This window comes from Gymnogyps californianus, chromosome 1 (assembly GCF_018139145.2).
Source record: "Gymnogyps californianus isolate 813 chromosome 1, ASM1813914v2, whole genome shotgun sequence".
Classification (NCBI taxonomy): Eukaryota; Metazoa; Chordata; class Aves; order Accipitriformes; family Cathartidae; genus Gymnogyps; species Gymnogyps californianus.
Window position 1 is genome coordinate 34,126,732 of NC_059471.1, and position 18,891 is coordinate 34,145,622.

Sequence of the window (18,891 nt, forward strand, 5' to 3'; positions counted from 1 at the left end):
GACCTATTTTTAAGGTCACGTTCCCCATTTTTTATTTCGGGGCTTGCGTTTCACAAAGTAAAGCAAAGTCTGCCTTTACTGATAGCATTGCTCCAGCGGTGCTCGCAGACTTTTGGTGACGGTACCCCCGTGCCTCCGCGGGCTGGCCGTGCTGCGGAGGGCCAGCTGCCCACGCGGGCCTGAGCCAAAGGATGCCGGGAGTCGTGTTTTTTAGCGGGCATGCTGGGACTGGGAGTTTTTCCGCTCTACTTCCCGTCTACCATGGCCTCATGTTTTGAGGCAGGATCCGTCCGGCGCCAATGTGTATGGACGGTGAGTGTCAAAGCTCCTTGATGGGTGCTGGGGAGCGGAGCCCCCCGCACCCCTCACAGCTGCCCTCCGCTGCCGCGTGACCTCCGGCTGCTCCTGCCTGCTCCTGCCTGCTCCTGCCTGCTCTGCAGCCCTGCCTTCCTCGTCCACCCACAACCCCTGCAATGGGGGAGGGCTGCCAGGGGGACTTTGTGCATGGCTTTCGGAGGGTTTGCGCGGGGTAGCTGTGGTGGGAGGCAGAGGTGTATGAAAGGTGGCCTCGGAGGCACGGCCTTGAGCTGTTCCTGTTACAGCGTGCATTGAAATACATGCTCCTCCCGTGTACCTACATATTCTTATGTGTCTGAATTCAGTTGCATGGAGTTAGTAGCATCTTTGACTGTTAGAAATGATTTTTAAAACCTCTTAAAGTGTTCACAATATTGATAACTCTTTCCTGTCTGGAAATTTTAATTTTGTTGTTGTTGTTGTTGTTGTTGTTATTTTAATAAGACAATTACAGTTGTCACTTTTGCTTACTGATTTTGATTTGTGATGTGCACAGGGTAATTTTGTCACATTAGAAAGTTACTAAAATCTGGTTTGGAAAGCAGTTAATAAGTCATCTACTGCTCATAGCTCTGTAAAAGTTTTATGTGTGCTTATTTCTGCACAAATGTAATATGGCAACATCTCTCTGAAAAGGAGATAACTTTTTTATTTAACATAGCAAAGTTTTTTCTGAAATTTCTGACTTTCTTGAAGGTCTGTGTCATGCCATTACTTAGGTTTTTTAGGCATTTAAAACCAAGAATTTTATTTCTGAGAGCTCAGGCAGAACAATACTACGAATCCCTTATTATTTGAGTACATCGCTTCTTAACTACACCAGTAAAAAATGAGTTAGATGGTTATAATTAATCTATTTAATTAATTAAAATAAATTATAACATTAATATTTTTAAAATGAGTTAATGATGGTTAGCACTTGACCAAAAGACAATGGGCCATGCTGATCTGGAGCAATTCCAGTATCATCAGCAGAATTAGGTCTTTTGGAATTGAGTCTACACGTGCCCCTGAGCAACTAAGTGCAGGATTGTAGATGATGAGCCGGATTTGTGCCTTTTGCTGTGTTCCTGGTGAAGGGAATATGATCCCTCTGCTACAGCTGGTTTTAGTCACTAGAGCAATCCATGAGGGGTATCGCTGGCTTTCTGTAAATTAAAGCAGTCCCGAAGTTGCCGCTGTGGGTTGAATAGCACCTGCTGGCTGGGGAATCTGGGGAAGGTGCAGAAGTAGAATAAAGGTCCTTCCCTCCTTCTGTAGGTAGTAAAACAGACATCCAGACAAGCAAGACGCAGTACTTCTGGGTTTACTGCGTATTGCTCGTTCTTCATTGTGGACAAATGGATGAAAGTAAATAGGTGAGGATAATGGGTGAGTTGAGTAGTTAGAATGTCATACTAATTTGTTAATAAAATGCCTGAAGATGCACAGAAGGTCGTCACTGATGAGTAAAAAATAATTGTCAGAAAACTGAAGTGTATGTTTCAAGGGGATCCTCTTGCAAAAGTTTCATGCTCTCTGTTTCTCCGAATCCACTTTTTTGTAAAAATCAGTAGACATGGGATTGTGGCACTGGCAGAGATATTAAGGAGGGCTTCTTTATTTGTTAAACCTTTTCTGTGTGAGTAGTCGTAGAACACGAATTTAGTCCTCTTGGTAGACCCTTGCACTCCAATATAAATTTTTAGAGCACAGTAAGAATTCCTAACATAGTTTGCAATGTTGATGATATAAAATGAAAAGATCTTTCCTAGAGCAGCAGTGATGCTAAGGGGAGCCTGTGTCCTGCAAAACTGTAGGCCAAGTGTCTCAGAAACATACAGGGGTTGTATTTCAGAGTACCAGCTTCTTACTCACTTTTTGGATGGAAAATATTTATGTCACTTATATGTAAATACATCATGGGAAGGAGTACACAGGGGACATAAAGCACTGTTCCCATGTCTTACATAGTACGTATATGGGTAATTTCTTGCAAGTGTATTGTAGTCCTGTTGACTAATCTGTTGCAAGGTCAGCTCGATGTTACTAATGTCCTGCCAAAGTTATATCCTGTTGTGGTAGTGGGTATAATTTTGCACATAATTCTGGACCTTTCATACATTCTCTGTATAGAATTCTGTACCTCTAGTATAGATTTGTCTTCTCTCAGCAACATTTTTCTTTCACCAGTAAGGCATTCAATGGTTGGATTTTTCCAACGAGACATATGGCAAAATGAAGCTGTTGTCTGTAAAGCCACATCTACAGTAGCTTTGCCACAGCATAAACGAACTGTTTGAAGAGGTGAGGGAGGAGACCTTTTCCAACCCTCAGTCAGTACAACGGTGCTGATAAGAGTTTCTGGTTTAAACCAAGACTAAAACAGGAATAGTTTTGTCCATGACAGTTGCATTTGTGTTCGTGTAATCGAGGACAGCATTTGGGCTTGATACAGTTCTTGTGTTTGTGTGTTTGTTTGTTTTTTTAATAGAATGCTCTCTTTTTCTAGATAATAACACTGGTCCATGTACTGTCTACTTTTAATTTCAGGTGGTAGAAAAATAAGAAACAAAATGAAACCTTTCCAAAGTGTCTGTCTTTTCAAGAGCCTGCTTGCCAATTGCTACTGTCACAGTCAACTTTACAGCTGTCTTCTCCCTGTTGCAAAGAAGATAGGTTATGTGGTGGGACTGCACAACTGTGGATTTTGGAGGCCAAAATCTTTATTGGACACGGCTAGATTCACTCTGACTTTTAACAGTTGGCATAGGAAAAAACATCAGGATTCTCGAGCATTGTGGAAGCATGAGGCTGTGCAGAAGTATCTGGAGACTCTAAGCAAGGAGTACCAGCAGGTTAGTCATCTGTTAAATGCTGACTCAATAAATGACTTTGAGCAAAGAACCCTGAGGAGAAGATGTGCCAATCTGTCCCCCATTGCAACTGCATTTCAAGAAATCAGAGAGGCTGAAAGAGAAGTTCAGGAGTTAGAAGCTATGTGCAGAGGTAAGGAGAACACATCTACTTACTTGTTTCAAAACAGTAGCTTTGCTTGCAATAAACTTCTTTGCCCAGCCTTTGAAGAAAGCTTTTAAATAAGTTAAGCCAGCCCTGGAACACTCTCTGGTCCTGCCTGCTCCTGGGACCTCACGTGCTGCTAGGGCTTTCTCCATCCACCCACATCCTTCCATTTTTCATCTTGCCTCACTTCAGTTTGAGGTCTTAATACAGCCAACTTGGGAGAGTAGGGATTGTCTGGAATCTCAGGGCTATCTGTCTGGCAGAAATAGTTTGGAAATGTTTGTTTTAAGGTTGTTTTTTGATAGAACTGAGAGCAGTGTGAACTGAAGGAAAAAAATTTAGTGAGCCTAATACATTTGATAGATGCAGACTTCACCCGTGTTATGTAAAATGGGATTCCATCTAGCCAGTTCATTGATACTTATTGAGCAAATTACATGACCTTTCATTAGGCCCTGAATTGTCAGCTTCCAATATAAGTTGCAAAAGCTGATATTTCTTTGAAAATATTTGAGGAGCCCTTCAAGGAATAAAGAAGAAGCTGCTGCTTTTCAATACTCTGCTACAGTAGAAGTTGGGGTAAAAAAGACTTAAAAATTGTCACTGCTTTTGATACCGTTCAGGAATAAGAAAGTACACAGGGAGTAAAAGAATTTACAAAATAAGTAACGGTGCAACATTTTGAGAAAAAAACATTGTTAGAAGTGTGAGGAGGTGCACACAGTAGGAAAGAAAAAATCCATTCTGCTACCCCAATAGGTATTAAGCCAAGAGAGGGAAACATTGGCCTGGAGAGAATGGGGCTTACATTAAAGAACTGAAGCAAGGGAAAAGCAAAGGACAGGAGAAATGGGTAGCCGGCGGTGTAAATGGAGGAGAATGAAAGTTCATGGTGCTTTTCAGAGAGAGACCCAAGGGGTGTTGACAAAACAGTAAAAGCCATATTGAAATAAAGCTGGTAAAAATGTCACTTGTTTAGAAAGGTAGAAAACATTTGTATTCTTTAGTTTTAGAAATAAATAGATGTTTGTGCTTTTGGAAAAAATGTTGGTTATTGAAAATGTTTTAATCTCCAACCCTCTCCAGTTCTGTTCACTGAAGAAAGAGGAAAAGGAGTGAAGGTGAGGAGGGACAAAAATTTAACACTGAAAAAGAAGTGTTCTTGGAAGAATTAGAAAGTATTAAGAAAACACTGGGAAATTCATACTTCAGCTTAAAAAGGCTGGTTTGGATCAAGTACATGATCCAATGAAGAATTTTTCTAATTCCATAAATTATGATGTGGATGAATGGAGTGAGTTCTAGTTGAAAGAAGGGAAAAGAAAAGAATGAAAGAAAATTACAGCCACGAAGTTAATTAATTGGAGCCAAATTATTTTATCTGTGCTGTTTATCGTGTGGCCAAGTTAAAACACAGATGTTCCCTTTATTTGACTGCTCTTTGTTTTCCGTTTAGCTCCTGTCGTGGATGGAGTGATGCACTTCGCTCGTAAGACAGAAGTAGCAATATGTTTATTGATACAAAACGGCAGTTTAACAAAGTTTGATAATAAATGCGACAGTGGTTTAACAAGATTCGATGGCAAGGTACACCTCATTATCTACTGTGTAGAGGACAGGGTCAGACAGAACTGTCAGGGAGACCCTCTCGTTGAGTCATGAGGTTCAGAAAGGACCCCCTTATGTTCTGAACTGCTTCTCAGAGGGGAGTTCAGGTGCAGCTGGATCCAGACTTGGTCCCAGACTTGGTCAACAGTTTATGTCTAAAGGATTATATGTGCACAATCAATCCTTTATATCACTTAGCGGAGATTTCAAAGTTTAACATGCTGTTAATCACTTACCAAGAATCTGTTGCAGCAAGGACTCTCTCAGCCTCGAGGAGTAACCTTGAGAGGCGTCCCTACTCAAGGGGACATCCCGGCATGCAGCCTGCTGCCGTGCAGGAGAGCTCAACGGGCCCTGGGCTGTCCCCTATTTATGGAGTAAGATAATTGTCTAATAGTCATATTTACATACCGACTACAGATGTTAGTTTCTTCCAAATTTGGCTTGAGTCCGACATTGACCAGCATCATGGTTAGGTGGGCACATTGTTCAAATTAGCCCGTGGCTATTGTGTTGTTATGTCTCCCCCAAATCCGCTTTGCCATCACGTGATGCAGCCATCACGACCAGATGCATCCATTACGACGGCCACTGGTGGTTATCACTTGAATAAAGGTCGGGTTGAGGTTGGGGGGAGCACACCGCCACAGCTCCTTAACTGACCCTCTTCTCTGTGGTACCTGAATTCCTCACAATTGCTATAGGATTTTATATTTGCAACGCTCAGTGAAGCAGAAAAATATTGTTTTCCGGTTTGCCACTGGTGATGTGAGTCACTGGGTAGATTAAGTGAATTCTTAAAGGTCAGGTTTGCAGGGAGGTAGGAATGCGACACCAATCCTTTGAACCTTAAGCTCATTGGTTACCACTAGACCATTCTTTCATCTCTGCTGACAGTAGTTAATTCGATACTGTTTATCTAACTAATCAATAATGATGCTTTTTGGACCAGCTAGAAGCCTTTGATTCAGTACCAGCTTTGGGTTAGAGTTGTGACATACTGGTAGGGAAATTTATACAGTTCTTGCCTTATGTACAGGGGATGCCACATTCAAGTGTTGATCTGACATCTTTTATTTAAGGAAAAAAACCCCAGAGCATAAATTAAAAACTGTGATATGGAGGAGCTGCTGCTGTCCTTGCCCAGTGTGCAAAGCTGATTCAACTTCCCAGCCCATTTAGTTCTTAAGACTGGCTGCTGAGGCCACCAGTGAATGTGCGTGTGTGTGAGCTGCTGTGAACGGGAAGCAGGCTCCAGATGCCCAGAGATGTGGAGCCCGCGGTCCTTGCCCCTGCCTTTGAGATGCCCGATTCCTGCCGCAGAATCCAGAGCTCAGGCAGCTGGTCATGCAAGGCGAGGAGACGCATTCAGCTATTGAGTGTCCTGTTTCATAATGCATCTGAGGCAAACCTATGGTTACCATGCTGGCCCCAAGGCATAAAACTTTCTCATCCTCTTTGTGGCTTTCTTCCCTTGCTTTCACTCCCAGCTGTTCAAAGCTGTCTTCCCCCATTCTCCCATTTGTGTTGGTAATTGTCCGGTTGTAAATTAAATCTAGTTCAACTTGGCATGGTAAAATACATGCATTTATTTAACCAGACCTGTTTTTTTCTTTCAGTGAGTTGAATTGGTTTACTTTCTGATGAGATGAGTGACAGAGCCACTCCTCAGCTGGTAGAACAGTGGGAAGAAAGATGAAAAGGAGAGGGCGCTCCCTATTCTGGCAGTGAGAGGTTTTCCACTTGACTCCAACTGTCTTCCAAGTTTCTACTTAGTGTATAATCTAATGCTAACTGATCAGCATCTTTAATTATTGCAAACTGGAGCTTCCATAGCAGAAAAGGTTTGGAGCTTCTGCTAGCTTTACCTGAGAATGTTTCCTAGTTTCCTCGTAAGCTCTAAAATGTGGGAAGGGGCAATCTAATCACAGAATCATCAAATAATGTAGTTTGAAGAGGACCTCTGAAGGTCATTTGGTCTGATGTCCTGCTCAAAGCAGGACGAGTTAGAGCAGGTTGCCCAGGGCCTTGTGCAGTTGAGTTTGGAATATATCCAAGGATAGAGATCCTACAACCTCTGTGAGCCCCTGTTCCAGTGTCTGACCACCCTTAGGGTGAAAATAGTTTTCCTAATATGTAATCAGAATTTCCCGTATTCCAGCTTATGTCTTGTTTTGTCACGATATACAGAGTCTGTCTCCATCTTTTCAATGTCTTTCTGTTAGGCAGTTGTACACAACAATAAAACCTCCCCTCCTCCTGCTTTTCTTAAGGCTTAACAAACACTTTTCTCAACCTCTTCTCATATGTCCTTTGCTCCAGCCCTTGACCATCTTGATGGTTCTCAACTAGGCTCACTCCAGTATTTCCATGCCTTTCTTGTACTGGGGAGCTCAAACTGGACACGGTACCCCAGATTGTGGTCTCACGTGCTGAAGAGAGGGGAAGGGAATCTCATTAAGCAAAGCAAAGAGTCCAAGTGAGGTCTCCCACATCCTGATGACTTGCATCCCTAACTCCCACATGTCAGTGATCTCTTGAACAGCAGGAGACAGAAGGTTAGAAACCTCGTTATTATCATCATACCATTATTTGTAGTGCTCACCTTAATGAGTTGCCTACAAATTGTTGAGTAGATGGGTGTTTCTGGGCAAGTGTAGAAACAAAAATATTTGTTGCATGAAAAATTGTAGTAAGGGAAACTGAGGCACTTCTTGTCTGCAGGCATGTTTTTGATGTATTTTGTCAAATCCGTTTGTGGATTTGCCCCTGGACTGTCAATCTGTGTGCCATAACCATCAGTCTAACTGAGAGTGAGAAACTGTCAGGTGGGACTGGCATCTGTTTGATGCAGATTTTGAGCCATAAGGTAGAGATTGAGAGGTAAGATATCCGCTACTCCTTCCAGCACACCTGAAAAATATGATCATTCAGTTAGCAATATGCATCCTGGCTTGGGCTGCTCTTATTTGATATTTCGTGCTGGCAAAATGCAACTGCAAGTTTTTATCTGCTGCAATTGCATGTCTTTGGACAGCTGTATTACAATTTGCTCTAAGCTAGGTGAGATTGGCTAACATCTATTCCTGTTGTTGGAATTTAGAGCTCGACAGCAGAGATGAGAAACAACTTCTAGAGCTTGCCCTAGAAGAGAAGGAAACCCTGGATAAAAAAATCAACATGTTGTGCAGAAAGGTGAGCCTGAGGTAAAATTATGCAGCTTTGTAAATAAAGATGTCAGAAAAATGTTCCTTTGTGATCTTACCAATAGACTGTGACACTTCCATTTAATGAAACAGAAGTCCAGCTTCTGTAATCTCCCTGAAAAGAAGTGGCAACATTAATTATTAGTAAGCTTCTTACTGAGAATTGTGTCTTAGAAGCTTATTATTTTAGGCATTTTTGCTTGCTTGCTTGTCTGTCTGCAGTTGCTGAAGGGGATTAAAAAAATGGTGAGCTATTGAGACCTGACATGACATCCTAGTAACTGTTTGTGGCAGTGGAGCATGCATTCTTGAAAGATTTCTGATTCGAACTTGCAGTCTTTCATTTTCTCTTCAGCTTACAGCACCCCATGAGTGGGGAAATTAATTATAAGCAGAGAAACTGAAACGATTCAGGGAAGACCTCTATGTTTGGACTCATTTCTACATTCAGATTGAAATAATATGAAATGGGACTTTCTGAAAAATAAGATTAATGTAAAGATTGGCTGGGTTATAGCTAATAACTTTGTGTTCATAGGTAGTTGGGGCTGGAGTGGGTGACCTGGCACCTGACTTTGCAGGATCGAACTTTCAGCTAGCTTTCCTGTGGATGCACCAGCATATCCCATTTCCACAGTGACTGCACTGAGTTGCAACGGCCATTGGACAGTTTTTAGTCCTACTTACTAGTTTGCCAAAAGAAATTGGTGGTTGTGTGCACTCAAGCTGTGGCAATTGTGAAGGCTGGCTGTAAATTTGATTAAGAGGAGATAGAGAGTCATGAAGGAGATAATGACATTCTTTTTTTTTTCCTTTTCAGCTTTTCCAGCTTCTAGTGCCAAAGGAAAAATATGATAGAAGTCATGTCATATTAGAAGTGACAGCTGGCAGAACAACTGGAGGTCAGCAAAGTCCCCACAGCAAAGATTACTCCAAACCTCCATCCAACTTTATTAAACCTCTTATGGGTTATTCTTAATGCCTTTTTATACTTTAATGGTATAAAGTAATACTTTCTAAAGAAGAGTATTAATCTGTCTAATGACTGGTTAGAGTTGAAGCTAAATCTAAAAACTGGTGGCTGCCATGTTGTGAACTGCTATTTATGTTGTAGCGCCTTTATATTTTTAGGAGACATCTGCCAACAGTTCACTAAAGAAATGTTTGAGATGTACCAGAACTATGCAGACTATAAACGTTGGACCTTTGACGTTGTGAACTATACACCGGCTGAGATAGGTACAGTAGTTCTTCAGGCATTCCACCAAGACAATGAAATTAAAAGCAGTGTTTCTGTGCTATATTTGTCACACATTATTTGTCTCTGTAGGTGGGTTGCATCATGCCGCTGCTCATATTTCGGGAGATGATGTCTACAGGCATCTGAAATATGAAGGAGGGACTCATCGAGTCCAGCGAATCCCTGAGATGGGCCTATCGTCAAGAATGCAGCGTATTCACACTGGGACAATGTCAGTTATTGTCCTCCCTCAGCCAGAGGAGGTAAACTAACTGTTAATCAGGATGGTGTATCGCTGCTCGCCCATTTTGGCATTGGAGTACGTGTTATTTAAAACCATGTTACTGTTACTGTTTTGGGATTTTATTGATACCCAAGTGCTTTGTGCGAGTCCCAGCAAGTGAACCACAAGTTCCCTGACTCTGGAAGGCGATAGTCCTTGGCTCTGTACCTTACATGTTTAAATGGGTCATCAGAAGTAACTTTGCAGAGATTTGCTGTTGCCTGAAATGGCAAGTAAATCAATGATCATTTCAATGAGTATTCCAGCCCCAACACTCACAAAGCTGACTGCTGTGAGTAAGCCAATTTTAAATCGTGTCATGTATTAAGACAGGGAATATATCCAAGAAAATATTCAGTGTTGCATAGTAATGTGATTCTGCAGGTCCTTTTGATTTTTTTGGTTTCATTTAAATTATTGGTGTCCTTCTCTGTTAAATCGACAGTCTGCTTTGAATTTGAATGAGTGAGTGTGTTGGCTAGTCTTTCTGAGATCTCACTGATACCAACAGTTCTCACTTAAACCAGCAATTTACAAACAAAATAAACAAAACCAGATCCTGTAGGCTTTCCCTGCATGTTCTCCTGCTTCCTTGTAATGCTTTCCTTGCAACATTGATCAGATCTGAATGTTCCTTTCCCATCCACTGAGCTCAAACTATGGTCCAGGTCATCATGGACTCATATTTCCCATGCTGCAATCCTTACTTGGATCTGGATACACCCGTTTTTTCCTCAGTTAGATGTTTTTAAGCACTGTTGCAAGAATCATTCAGGCTTGACTCATGAACAAGATCCTTGCACTGCTGTTTAGAAGTAGTTTTTGGTTATTTGCTTATTTCTTAGTCTCCCTGCCAAAGCGAGTGGTTTTACAAAAAGTTGTTGGTTTTGTTTTGTTCACGCACCACCCCCCCCACACCCCTTCACCCCCCCAAACCCCCCCACACCCACACCTTGTTTTGTGAAGGACCTCGAGTGAGAGTTTGAAAAAATAAGTGAAATATTTAAAGCATCACTTGCTTTGCAGAGATATTTGACGCTGCATTTTTTTAAAGTATAATAATTATAGCTGTTCCTCAGGAACAGTTGTAAAGGAGCAATTTTTTGAGAAGTGATTTTTTTTTTACACCGAGTATCATTGACATTTAAATATTTTTAGAATGAGCAGAAAGTAGTAATTTTCTTTGATTCTAGGTTGATGTTAAAGTGGATCCCAAAGATTTGCGTATAGATACGTTCAGGGCCAAAGGAGCAGGAGGGCAACATGTTAACAAAACTGATAGCGCTGTGAGAATTGTACACCTTCCCACAGGTAAGTCTGGCTGTATTTCGTACTTCTGATCACCCTAAATCTGTATCCTGAAGAGAAAGCTTGTGATCCTGCAAGTTGTCTCTTAGAGTGAGTTTGCAGGGTTGGGCCTTACACCAAAAAAAGGAATTAGCCCCTTCTGATTCTGCCCCTCTTCTAGCAAGGCAATGTGTGAGAAGAGGGGTATGTACCAGTGGCACAATGCTCAGCAAGTTGCTATTATGCCGGTTTTGTCTTCAGAGGGAGTGTTTAATGAATACACTGTCTTTGAAGGATGAAAGAACAAATGGAGGGTGACAGGGATGGGATGGAAGATGTAAATAACTCGTGCTGTGTGCTCTGTACCTTCAGGAATAATGGCCGTTGGCAACCAAGGGTGTGCTTTGCCTAGCTGGAACCTGTGTAGTTACATGACTGAGAAAAAAGGAGGCTTGAAGATTTTCATTCAGTACTAGATAATGCTATTATATGTTGAATAGAAAGGAAAATGTATACTGATGGGAAGGTAGAGGACCACTCTGTCTTTCTCAGGATTTGTTTTTATTGAAATTCAGTGGGCTTCTATCTGTCCAGATGCAGAATCTCTTTAGGCACAGGAAATTCCAGCAGTGACCTGAAAACAGCTGTTTCCTATATGCCTTTTTATTTCAGAAATCAAATGAGAAGTAAAAATAAGTACTAAATTTATTTTAAAGATCTTTATTTTACTTTATTTCATTATTCATAATTAAGTTCAAGACTCGCCACTATTGTTTAGACACTGTTCTCCGCTAGAATAATGAATTTTCCAGTCTCCAAGGGCTTGTCTAGACTAAGACTTTAAAAACTTGTGTTACACTGTTTTAAACATGCTTCTGTAGACTGTGCAAATTACATTTTTAACATGTGATAGCTAATTGGAGTGAACCTGTTTGCTGGAGGGAATGTCAGAAACTTGTTTGCTTCATGAAATTTTAAAATATCCCTGACTTTTCTGTAGCACGGAACAAAGCCCCTGGTGCAGCTGTGAAGAGTTTAAAAACATACTAATGGTTGTGGCCAGTGTGTTAAAATGATTTTTTTATCCTACAGCTGAAAGGCCCTACAAACCAGCACTCTGGAAAGTTTCATTTGCCTAATGTGTTAGAATTAATTTAGCTTGTTTGTTCTTTGTTATAATGGGCTTTTGATCGGAGCTCTTTTGAATCCCTCTGTAAAGGACTAGCAGTTGAGTGCCAGCAGGAGCGATCACAGCAGATGAACAAGGAAATAGCTCTGCGGACACTGAGAGCTAAGCTGTACCAGCAGATCATCGAAAAACAACTAAGTCAAGAGCAGAGTGCCAGAAAACTGCAGGTGAGAACATGTGATTGCTGAAATTTGGAGAGGATGCTATGCTGTAGATTTGTTTCTGATCCTTTTGAGTGACAGTGACAGAGCAAGTGAGTATGTGTGTCTAACCAGGTGTGCTTACAAAGGAGAATCTTGTATTTTAAAATGGTAAGTCTATTTTTTACTTATCCCAGTTCAACGCTATTGTAGACTTCTCAGGCAATGAGAAAGAGACATCAACTGTAGCTGGAAAGAAGAGAGTCAAAAGACTAGCTGGAATTATCCAAAAGGCAACACTCAACATCATGTACTGAATCCCCCTATTAAGGCCAGAGTTACACAACTAGAGCATCAGTAAAAAGTTGTTTTCCATGAAAACTAGGACCAGAAGTTCTCAACATTGTATTTTAACCTGTTTCTAAACCAGAGTATTTGATAAGACCATACAGAGCTTTTGAAAGAAACAAGTATATAAACAATCCTGCCACTACGCAGTTAGGTAGCAACTTATTTGATATGGTTTCGGTAACCTTTTAAGGAACCTTAAGGAAGAAACAGCTTCCATAAAGAGTTATGCTGCAAAGTGTGCTTTTCTCTTGAAATATGGTATCATTCTTTTCCTGTGATCGACAGGAATAAAAATACGTAAGAATTACAGAATTATTCAGTACTCCAAAGTTTCCAGCTTAGCTATTTAATCACTAATTTCAGATTGCGTTTAAGTGTATTGTTCCTGCAGACTATTAACCCAGTCATTGTAAGTGGCGAGCCATTTATCTTTTGTCATTAATTTTAGCTTGAGAGCCTTCAAAGCTGCATAAAGGACTTAGATGTACATTTATATGAATACTACAGAAACTCAGGCAAAAGTAAATTACCTTTCCTAATGTTTCAGAATTTATTCAATAAATTCCTTGTTTTGAAATATACATGTTGGGTGCAGATGAAATTTTCAAAAAAGCCCATTGAAGCAGACACCCATTTCTCTACGCAGTTTTTAGCATTTAATTCTCCATTTTAATAAAGCGTTTAACCACACAACAATGCTACATTTGGATTTCTATTTTAAAACTTTTAGAATTGCTTGCATTCTTGCACGTTACCACTAGAGGACTACTCTTCGTATTCTTAATTTACTTCTCTTTCAGTGCTAATTTCCAACAGCCAAATGTTAGTGGAACTGCTTTGCCACACGTTGACTGTGCTGCTTCTGTTATTAATGATGCCTACTTCCATTATTTTTTGTGGGAGCCACAACCCCCCAAAAAAGAAAAACACTTATATTTTTGAACTAAGGACTCGTATAGACGTATCTCTTCCCTTGCATGACTTTTGAGAGTTAACGTAATTCTTCCAGCTACAGACCTGGAACAGAAATGTACTGGAGGATGTAAAAACTTGGTCTGTGATACAGAATCACAAATAATATAGTTTAGTAATGCCACAATATTTAAAAAAACCCATATGCTAAGCCAGCGACCACTAGGTCTGTAGTTGGAACAGGCTGATCCATTAAAATTTATTCTAAGCATGCTGTTTTAGAGTAGTATTTGATTTTCTTTTTTAAAACACAATATAATAGAATTTGTTTTTTGCTGCTTTGCTACAGTTGGGAACAAGAGCCCAGTCAGAGAGAATTCGTACTTACAACTTCACCCAGGACAGAGTCACTGACCACAGGATCTCATATGATGCACGCAATATCAAGGTAATAGTTGCTTATGAGAGTATTTAAAGTACTTATGTGTACCATAAGAAGAAAAAATTAACTTAGTGAAAACAATTTAAGATACATGAGGAAATCAGATAGCCAGTTGTGCTCTGACAGAACATTGTAGGTTTAGAAAGCTTAAACTTTCTTTCCTGCCTTGTTGTAGAGTAGTGTTAAAGGTGACTGGCACAGGATATAACTTGCTGGCTTACTTCTCTGTGTATTTTTCTCCTACTATATGAGTGAAAAATGATCAAGCATGTAGTCCTCTGTGAACTCCGTGAGTCCCTCGGCCAAACTGGGCAAGTGACATTTGAGATTCTTGAAGCTTAGTACATCCAAAAGAAAAACCTGACACGAAGGATTTTTTTTTTTTGTTAAGCCGTTCTTTCCTCCTCCTAATGCCGGAGTGAAGAAAAACTTTTCTTTTATGTTTGCCTCGCAGGCCACACTTAAACTGAAACCAAATGCTGTCATTTTAAGATTACCTGAGGTCTTATTTCTGAGTAAATCTCTACATATGGATTGAATCTTATTTATTTGTTTTTTTACAGGGAAACAAATACCTAATAATGCATTTTTGTGTATTAAATCTATGAAAATGTTTTTAATTTTAGGACAAAGTTTAGGGTGACCCTTCAGTATTCTGGCTTAGGTATCCAGTTTACTGTAAGTGCTGTTGCGTAAGGAGCAACGCTTTTCAAACTGTACCCACAGGTGTCCTGGGTAACTTCAGAGAACACAGGGCATGCTGAATGTGGAATGGTTCATATTTAACGGAGTGGGGAATGGGTGCACAAATACCATCGTGCAGGAGAATGGGAAGAAGTTCCACGATTGCATAAAAATGACTTTTGTTAGTCGAGCTTTTCAGTTACTTAGCGTTGGGAACTCGTTACCTTTCTTGAGTGAAACTGGAACCATAAACTGCCTAACAAAAGTTAGTTGAGCTTTGCTTGCAAAACAACCTAGTTCTTGGCACGAACAACAGTATTTGAATTAGGTTCTTCAACCCTTGATTGTTCTTGCTAGGGGATTTTCACGTAAACACATGGGTTACGTGAAAGCATGGCAGGAAGGCACCAGTAGCACCTTTTGTTGCTGCCAGAATCATTGTGCTTTTCACAGGCAGCCAGCTGAAGTCCCGCTGCTGTGCACCACGCCACGTTGCTTTACACGGGGGAGCCGCAAAGATGAGCAAGTGGATGCACCAAGATAAGACTCCAGGCAAAGCGCATTCCAGGAGCTCCTCGTTTGAGTAGTCAGCGTTTCAGAATAATACTGATGTACACTCAGTAATGCTTTTGTCTGTTTTTATTTTTTTCATAGGAAATTCTAAGTGGGAAAGAAGCACTGGATCAGCTAATCAACAGGCTCCTGGAGTTTGCAGAGATAGAGGCTGTCACCGAATATCTAGAAAATTTGCAGGCTTTAGAAGGAGGAGGCTGCTGAAGACCTTGCGTAGAGTTAAAGCAGAAATGTTGTGTTCGGTAGCAAAATAAAACAGATGCATTTGTTAGATGATAGATCGATTAAAATCCATGCCTCTGTTTTTCAGTGTGTGATACTACTTTTTTATATTTTGGTGCAAATGGGTTGAATTTATTACAGCAGCCCTAGCAGAAAAGAACAAGCTTGGAGTACTGTGTGCACATACCTGCTGTCTTGGCAGCCTGGCTTTGTTAAGCTGGTCCTTCTCTTGACCATATTGCAGCTGGAAAGATACAGAATCGTGGTGATGGAGCAGAAGAAATACCACATAGTGCACGTTTTGTTTTGGGCGTGGGAGATGTTCCTCTCCAGGTGAAAGAACCTAAGCTCCCCAAACATAGTCTAGAATCCGGCCTCATGAATAGTGCTTATTTGTACCCATTGATGGGGTGAGCTTCCTAAATTTAGTCCCTTAAAAATAACTCTGTATTATGATGCTTTATTTTTTAGAGTGAATATACAAAAGCAAAGGGAGCGATCTCGGGCAAGGGGCCGGAATCTTAAGAGAGAAGCCTGTCAGCTTTCTTCCAGCCATTCTTGGGTCAGCTTAGGGTGGGTCTGGACCACTTGCTGCAGTGGCGTGTAAAAGTACGTGTTCTAGTTTCAAATTAAGTTGATGAGATTCTGGGAGGAGTTCACCAGTGATAACAGGCAGCTCCCTCCTCCTTGGCAGAGAAAACGAGTTCATGGCATAGATGCATTTTAGCAAGTCGGGTAGCTCTGGAATTCAGTTTCTGCCTTGATGTCTTTGGGAATGTGTGCCTGACCTGGAGGGCGATCCAAGTATCTACAGAGCACACTTGGCTTTAACAGGACCTGCGTTCATGTTTTCACCTAAGCGCACGTTGTGCAGTATGCTGACAGGCGTACGTGCGTAGGCAGGCAGTAGTCGTACGCAGTGATTCCGGAATACTCACGTGTTTAACGTTACACAGAAATATGCAAGTGGTCTGCTGAACTGGGTTGACTTGCTAGATCATGGTGTTCTCTTTTTATCCCGCTCTTCCCAGGGTATGCTGTAAAGCTGCTCTGCACAATCTTTTGCATGTGAAGAATCAATTCGTTGTTACGATTTAAATTACGCCTTGTGGTTGACTTATATTTGCACATTTATTTTGTAATCATGAATGATACAGGACTGAGAAAATGTCAGTTATTTTAAGAAAAATAATTATTTCAATACTGAGTTCTTCTAAATGGTGTGGTTTTTACTACTTTATATATAACAAACAACAGTTTGAACCTTATGCAGCTATATTAAGAAAGACAAAATTTGTACCAGGAAGAAAGCAGAAAAACTATACTCAGTTTCTCAATTCTGGAATGATTTTCCAATTCTTTTGTGTGTTTGCACATTCTTATCAGCAAGCTTTGTCTGACAATTTTTTACTTGCTTCCAACAATTTAATTACGAAAGCTTTTGGGTTTTGGTGTGTTTTTTTTTTATTTATAGCTCTGTAAGTCAATCAGGAAACATACTGCCATGCAATTTAAGAGTCATTTGCACACTTGAACTTTGACTTCTTGCAGTAAGCAGTTCAGAAAAAAAAAACCTCCAGGAAGATACGCAACTCGGCTTGTACTTACACAGCGCTGACGGACTGGCAATAACTAATATCATCAGCTGTAGTAGGAGAGTATCCAGTTAACGTGCTTATCCAATTACCATGCTCACTTTCGTGATGCAAACCAATTTATTTTATTAATTATGTATCTTGAACCATCTTAGAAACTTCTTACAAAGTACGCATTTTAAATAATCAGATTCTACTTCTAGGATTAGTTAATGCCTATGAAGTTCTTTACTACGAAAAACTATTGAAACACTTATATGAGCCTCATTTATTTTACTGGAAGAAAGACGGTCATGTTTTGACTGCAGGACCTTAGGGATATTTGCAATTAAGTTAATTAATTTTCTGTAGCCCTTTTTTGTTGTTGGTTTTGTGCAGAGTGATGAGAAAGGGGAAGGCAGAAAGCAGCTCCCCTCTACTACTAAATTTTGGATGTCCCCAATGTAGGCATTGAAATTTAGCAGCTAAATCCCTTCTCCCAGCCTGGTCCTGTGCATTCTGAAGAATCTTCGTCTTATTAAGCTTATCCTGCATTGCTCATACCTGTATATGACGGCAAAATATGGCTATGCTCAGTTATGACAGAATTTGATACGGAGCAGACCCCCTTCTACGGGAGGTCGTTGCCTGCAACGCTCTGCTTTACTAAAACCGGATAGATTTGCTTCTCCTCATTGAGAAAGCAATTATTTGAAGCTATGTTTTCTCCTAACTTACAAAATGTTATTTGAAGCCGTATTTTATTCTAAGTTCTTCCACTCCAGTCTTTCTGTGGGATGTAAGAGCTGAGAGATTGCGATGGGGTTTGGCCGCGGGCTGGCCCTTGTCCTCGAGGGAGGGATGTGGGGTATAGCGATGCCATCTCTGAGGCATTTTCAGGACAGAATACTCTGAACTTGGGCCTTTCAGTTCCTACAAGCAACCATGACTTTTAGCAGTGAAATCACTAGCAGGAAAAATTACTGTAACAAAGCACAGGGAGGAAAAGGAAAGGGAAAGCGGCTCCTCGCAAGGCGGGCTAACAGCCCCTGGGGACAGCACAACTGGTCGTGGGAGAGCAGAGCAAGAGCAGGTTCATCTGGTAGGAACGGCCTTCTGCAGCTTCCCATGTCGTTGTCAAATAGTGTTACAACAAACAGAACAAAATACCGCCCCGTCCGCCTGGCTTCCCCTCGTGATCATCAATGTCCGTAACTGAGACCTTCCGCGTGGATGCGGTGTTGCCGCTGGTGCAAGGCACCAACTTCATCTCTCTTCAGCTCCTGTTGATTGATGTGAAACGTAGTTCCTGGATCTCTTTCACTTCCCTGCCGGGGTCTCGAGCGGCAGCGCCTCACCCAGTAAAGACGGAAGCCAGACAAAAGCTGCGCCTGGAAGTAGCCCTTTTTATGGCAGAGGGAAGATGGATGCTTACTCTCTGCAAAAGAACAGCCCTGGTACCTTCCCTTGCTTGCTTTCATTTAATCATCAACAGAATGTACAGGGGAATGCCTCAGAAATCCTGGAACTACAAATGAAGTTATTCACCTGAAGTGGCAAGCTGCTTGTTCTCATTTAGCTAAAAGGAAGAAATAACCAAACACTGTTAGCAAGAAAATATATTTCATAGTCCGGCAGAACTGTTTGCCTGCATCATACCTTATTTTTTTCTAGCTGCTTAGTACAGCTGAACAGTTTTTTCACTTTCTGTAAAAAAAGTGCCAGAAGGTCACGTTGACAAAAAGATTTTTTTCAGTAAAAGAAATGTTAGGAAATAATTTACATGCATTTCCCCACCTTTTAAAAGTGCATATTTTTAA

At 40.9% G+C, this 18,891-nt stretch overlaps 1 protein-coding gene across 2 annotated transcripts; it reads left to right on the top strand.

Annotated features, from left to right (window-relative positions):
• Positions 1-266: 266 nt before the first annotated feature.
• Positions 267-16,938, top strand: MTRF1 (mitochondrial translation release factor 1). Of its 2 annotated transcripts, XM_050890889.1 has the most exons (10): positions 267-312; positions 2,890-3,345; positions 8,072-8,163; positions 8,995-9,076; positions 9,306-9,413; positions 9,505-9,677; positions 10,891-11,008; positions 12,204-12,340; positions 13,926-14,024; positions 15,357-16,938. In XM_050890889.1, exons 1-10 carry the CDS (start codon positions 300-302, stop codon positions 15,477-15,479), a joined length of 1,401 nt encoding a protein of 466 aa, XP_050746846.1. In that variant the 5' UTR covers positions 267-299; the 3' UTR covers positions 15,480-16,938. The 2 variants fall into 2 exon arrangements, with proteins under 2 accessions (XP_050746846.1, XP_050746841.1); XM_050890884.1 differs by lacking the exon at positions 267-312 and having other exon boundaries at positions 2,865-3,345.
• The last annotated feature ends 1,953 nt before the right edge of the window (positions 16,939-18,891 follow it).

Coding starts and splice junctions, on each gene's coding strand:
- MTRF1 (XM_050890884.1), top strand. CDS start 2,865: ATGTACTGTCTACTTTTAATTTCAGGTGGTAGAAAAATAAGAAACAAA. Junction 8,164..8,994: donor TCAACATGTTGTGCAGAAAG/GTGAGCCTGAGG, acceptor TTTCCTTTTCAG/CTTTTCCAGCTTCTAGTGCC. Junction 9,414..9,504: donor CTATACACCGGCTGAGATAG/GTACAGTAGTTC, acceptor TTGTCTCTGTAG/GTGGGTTGCATCATGCCGCT.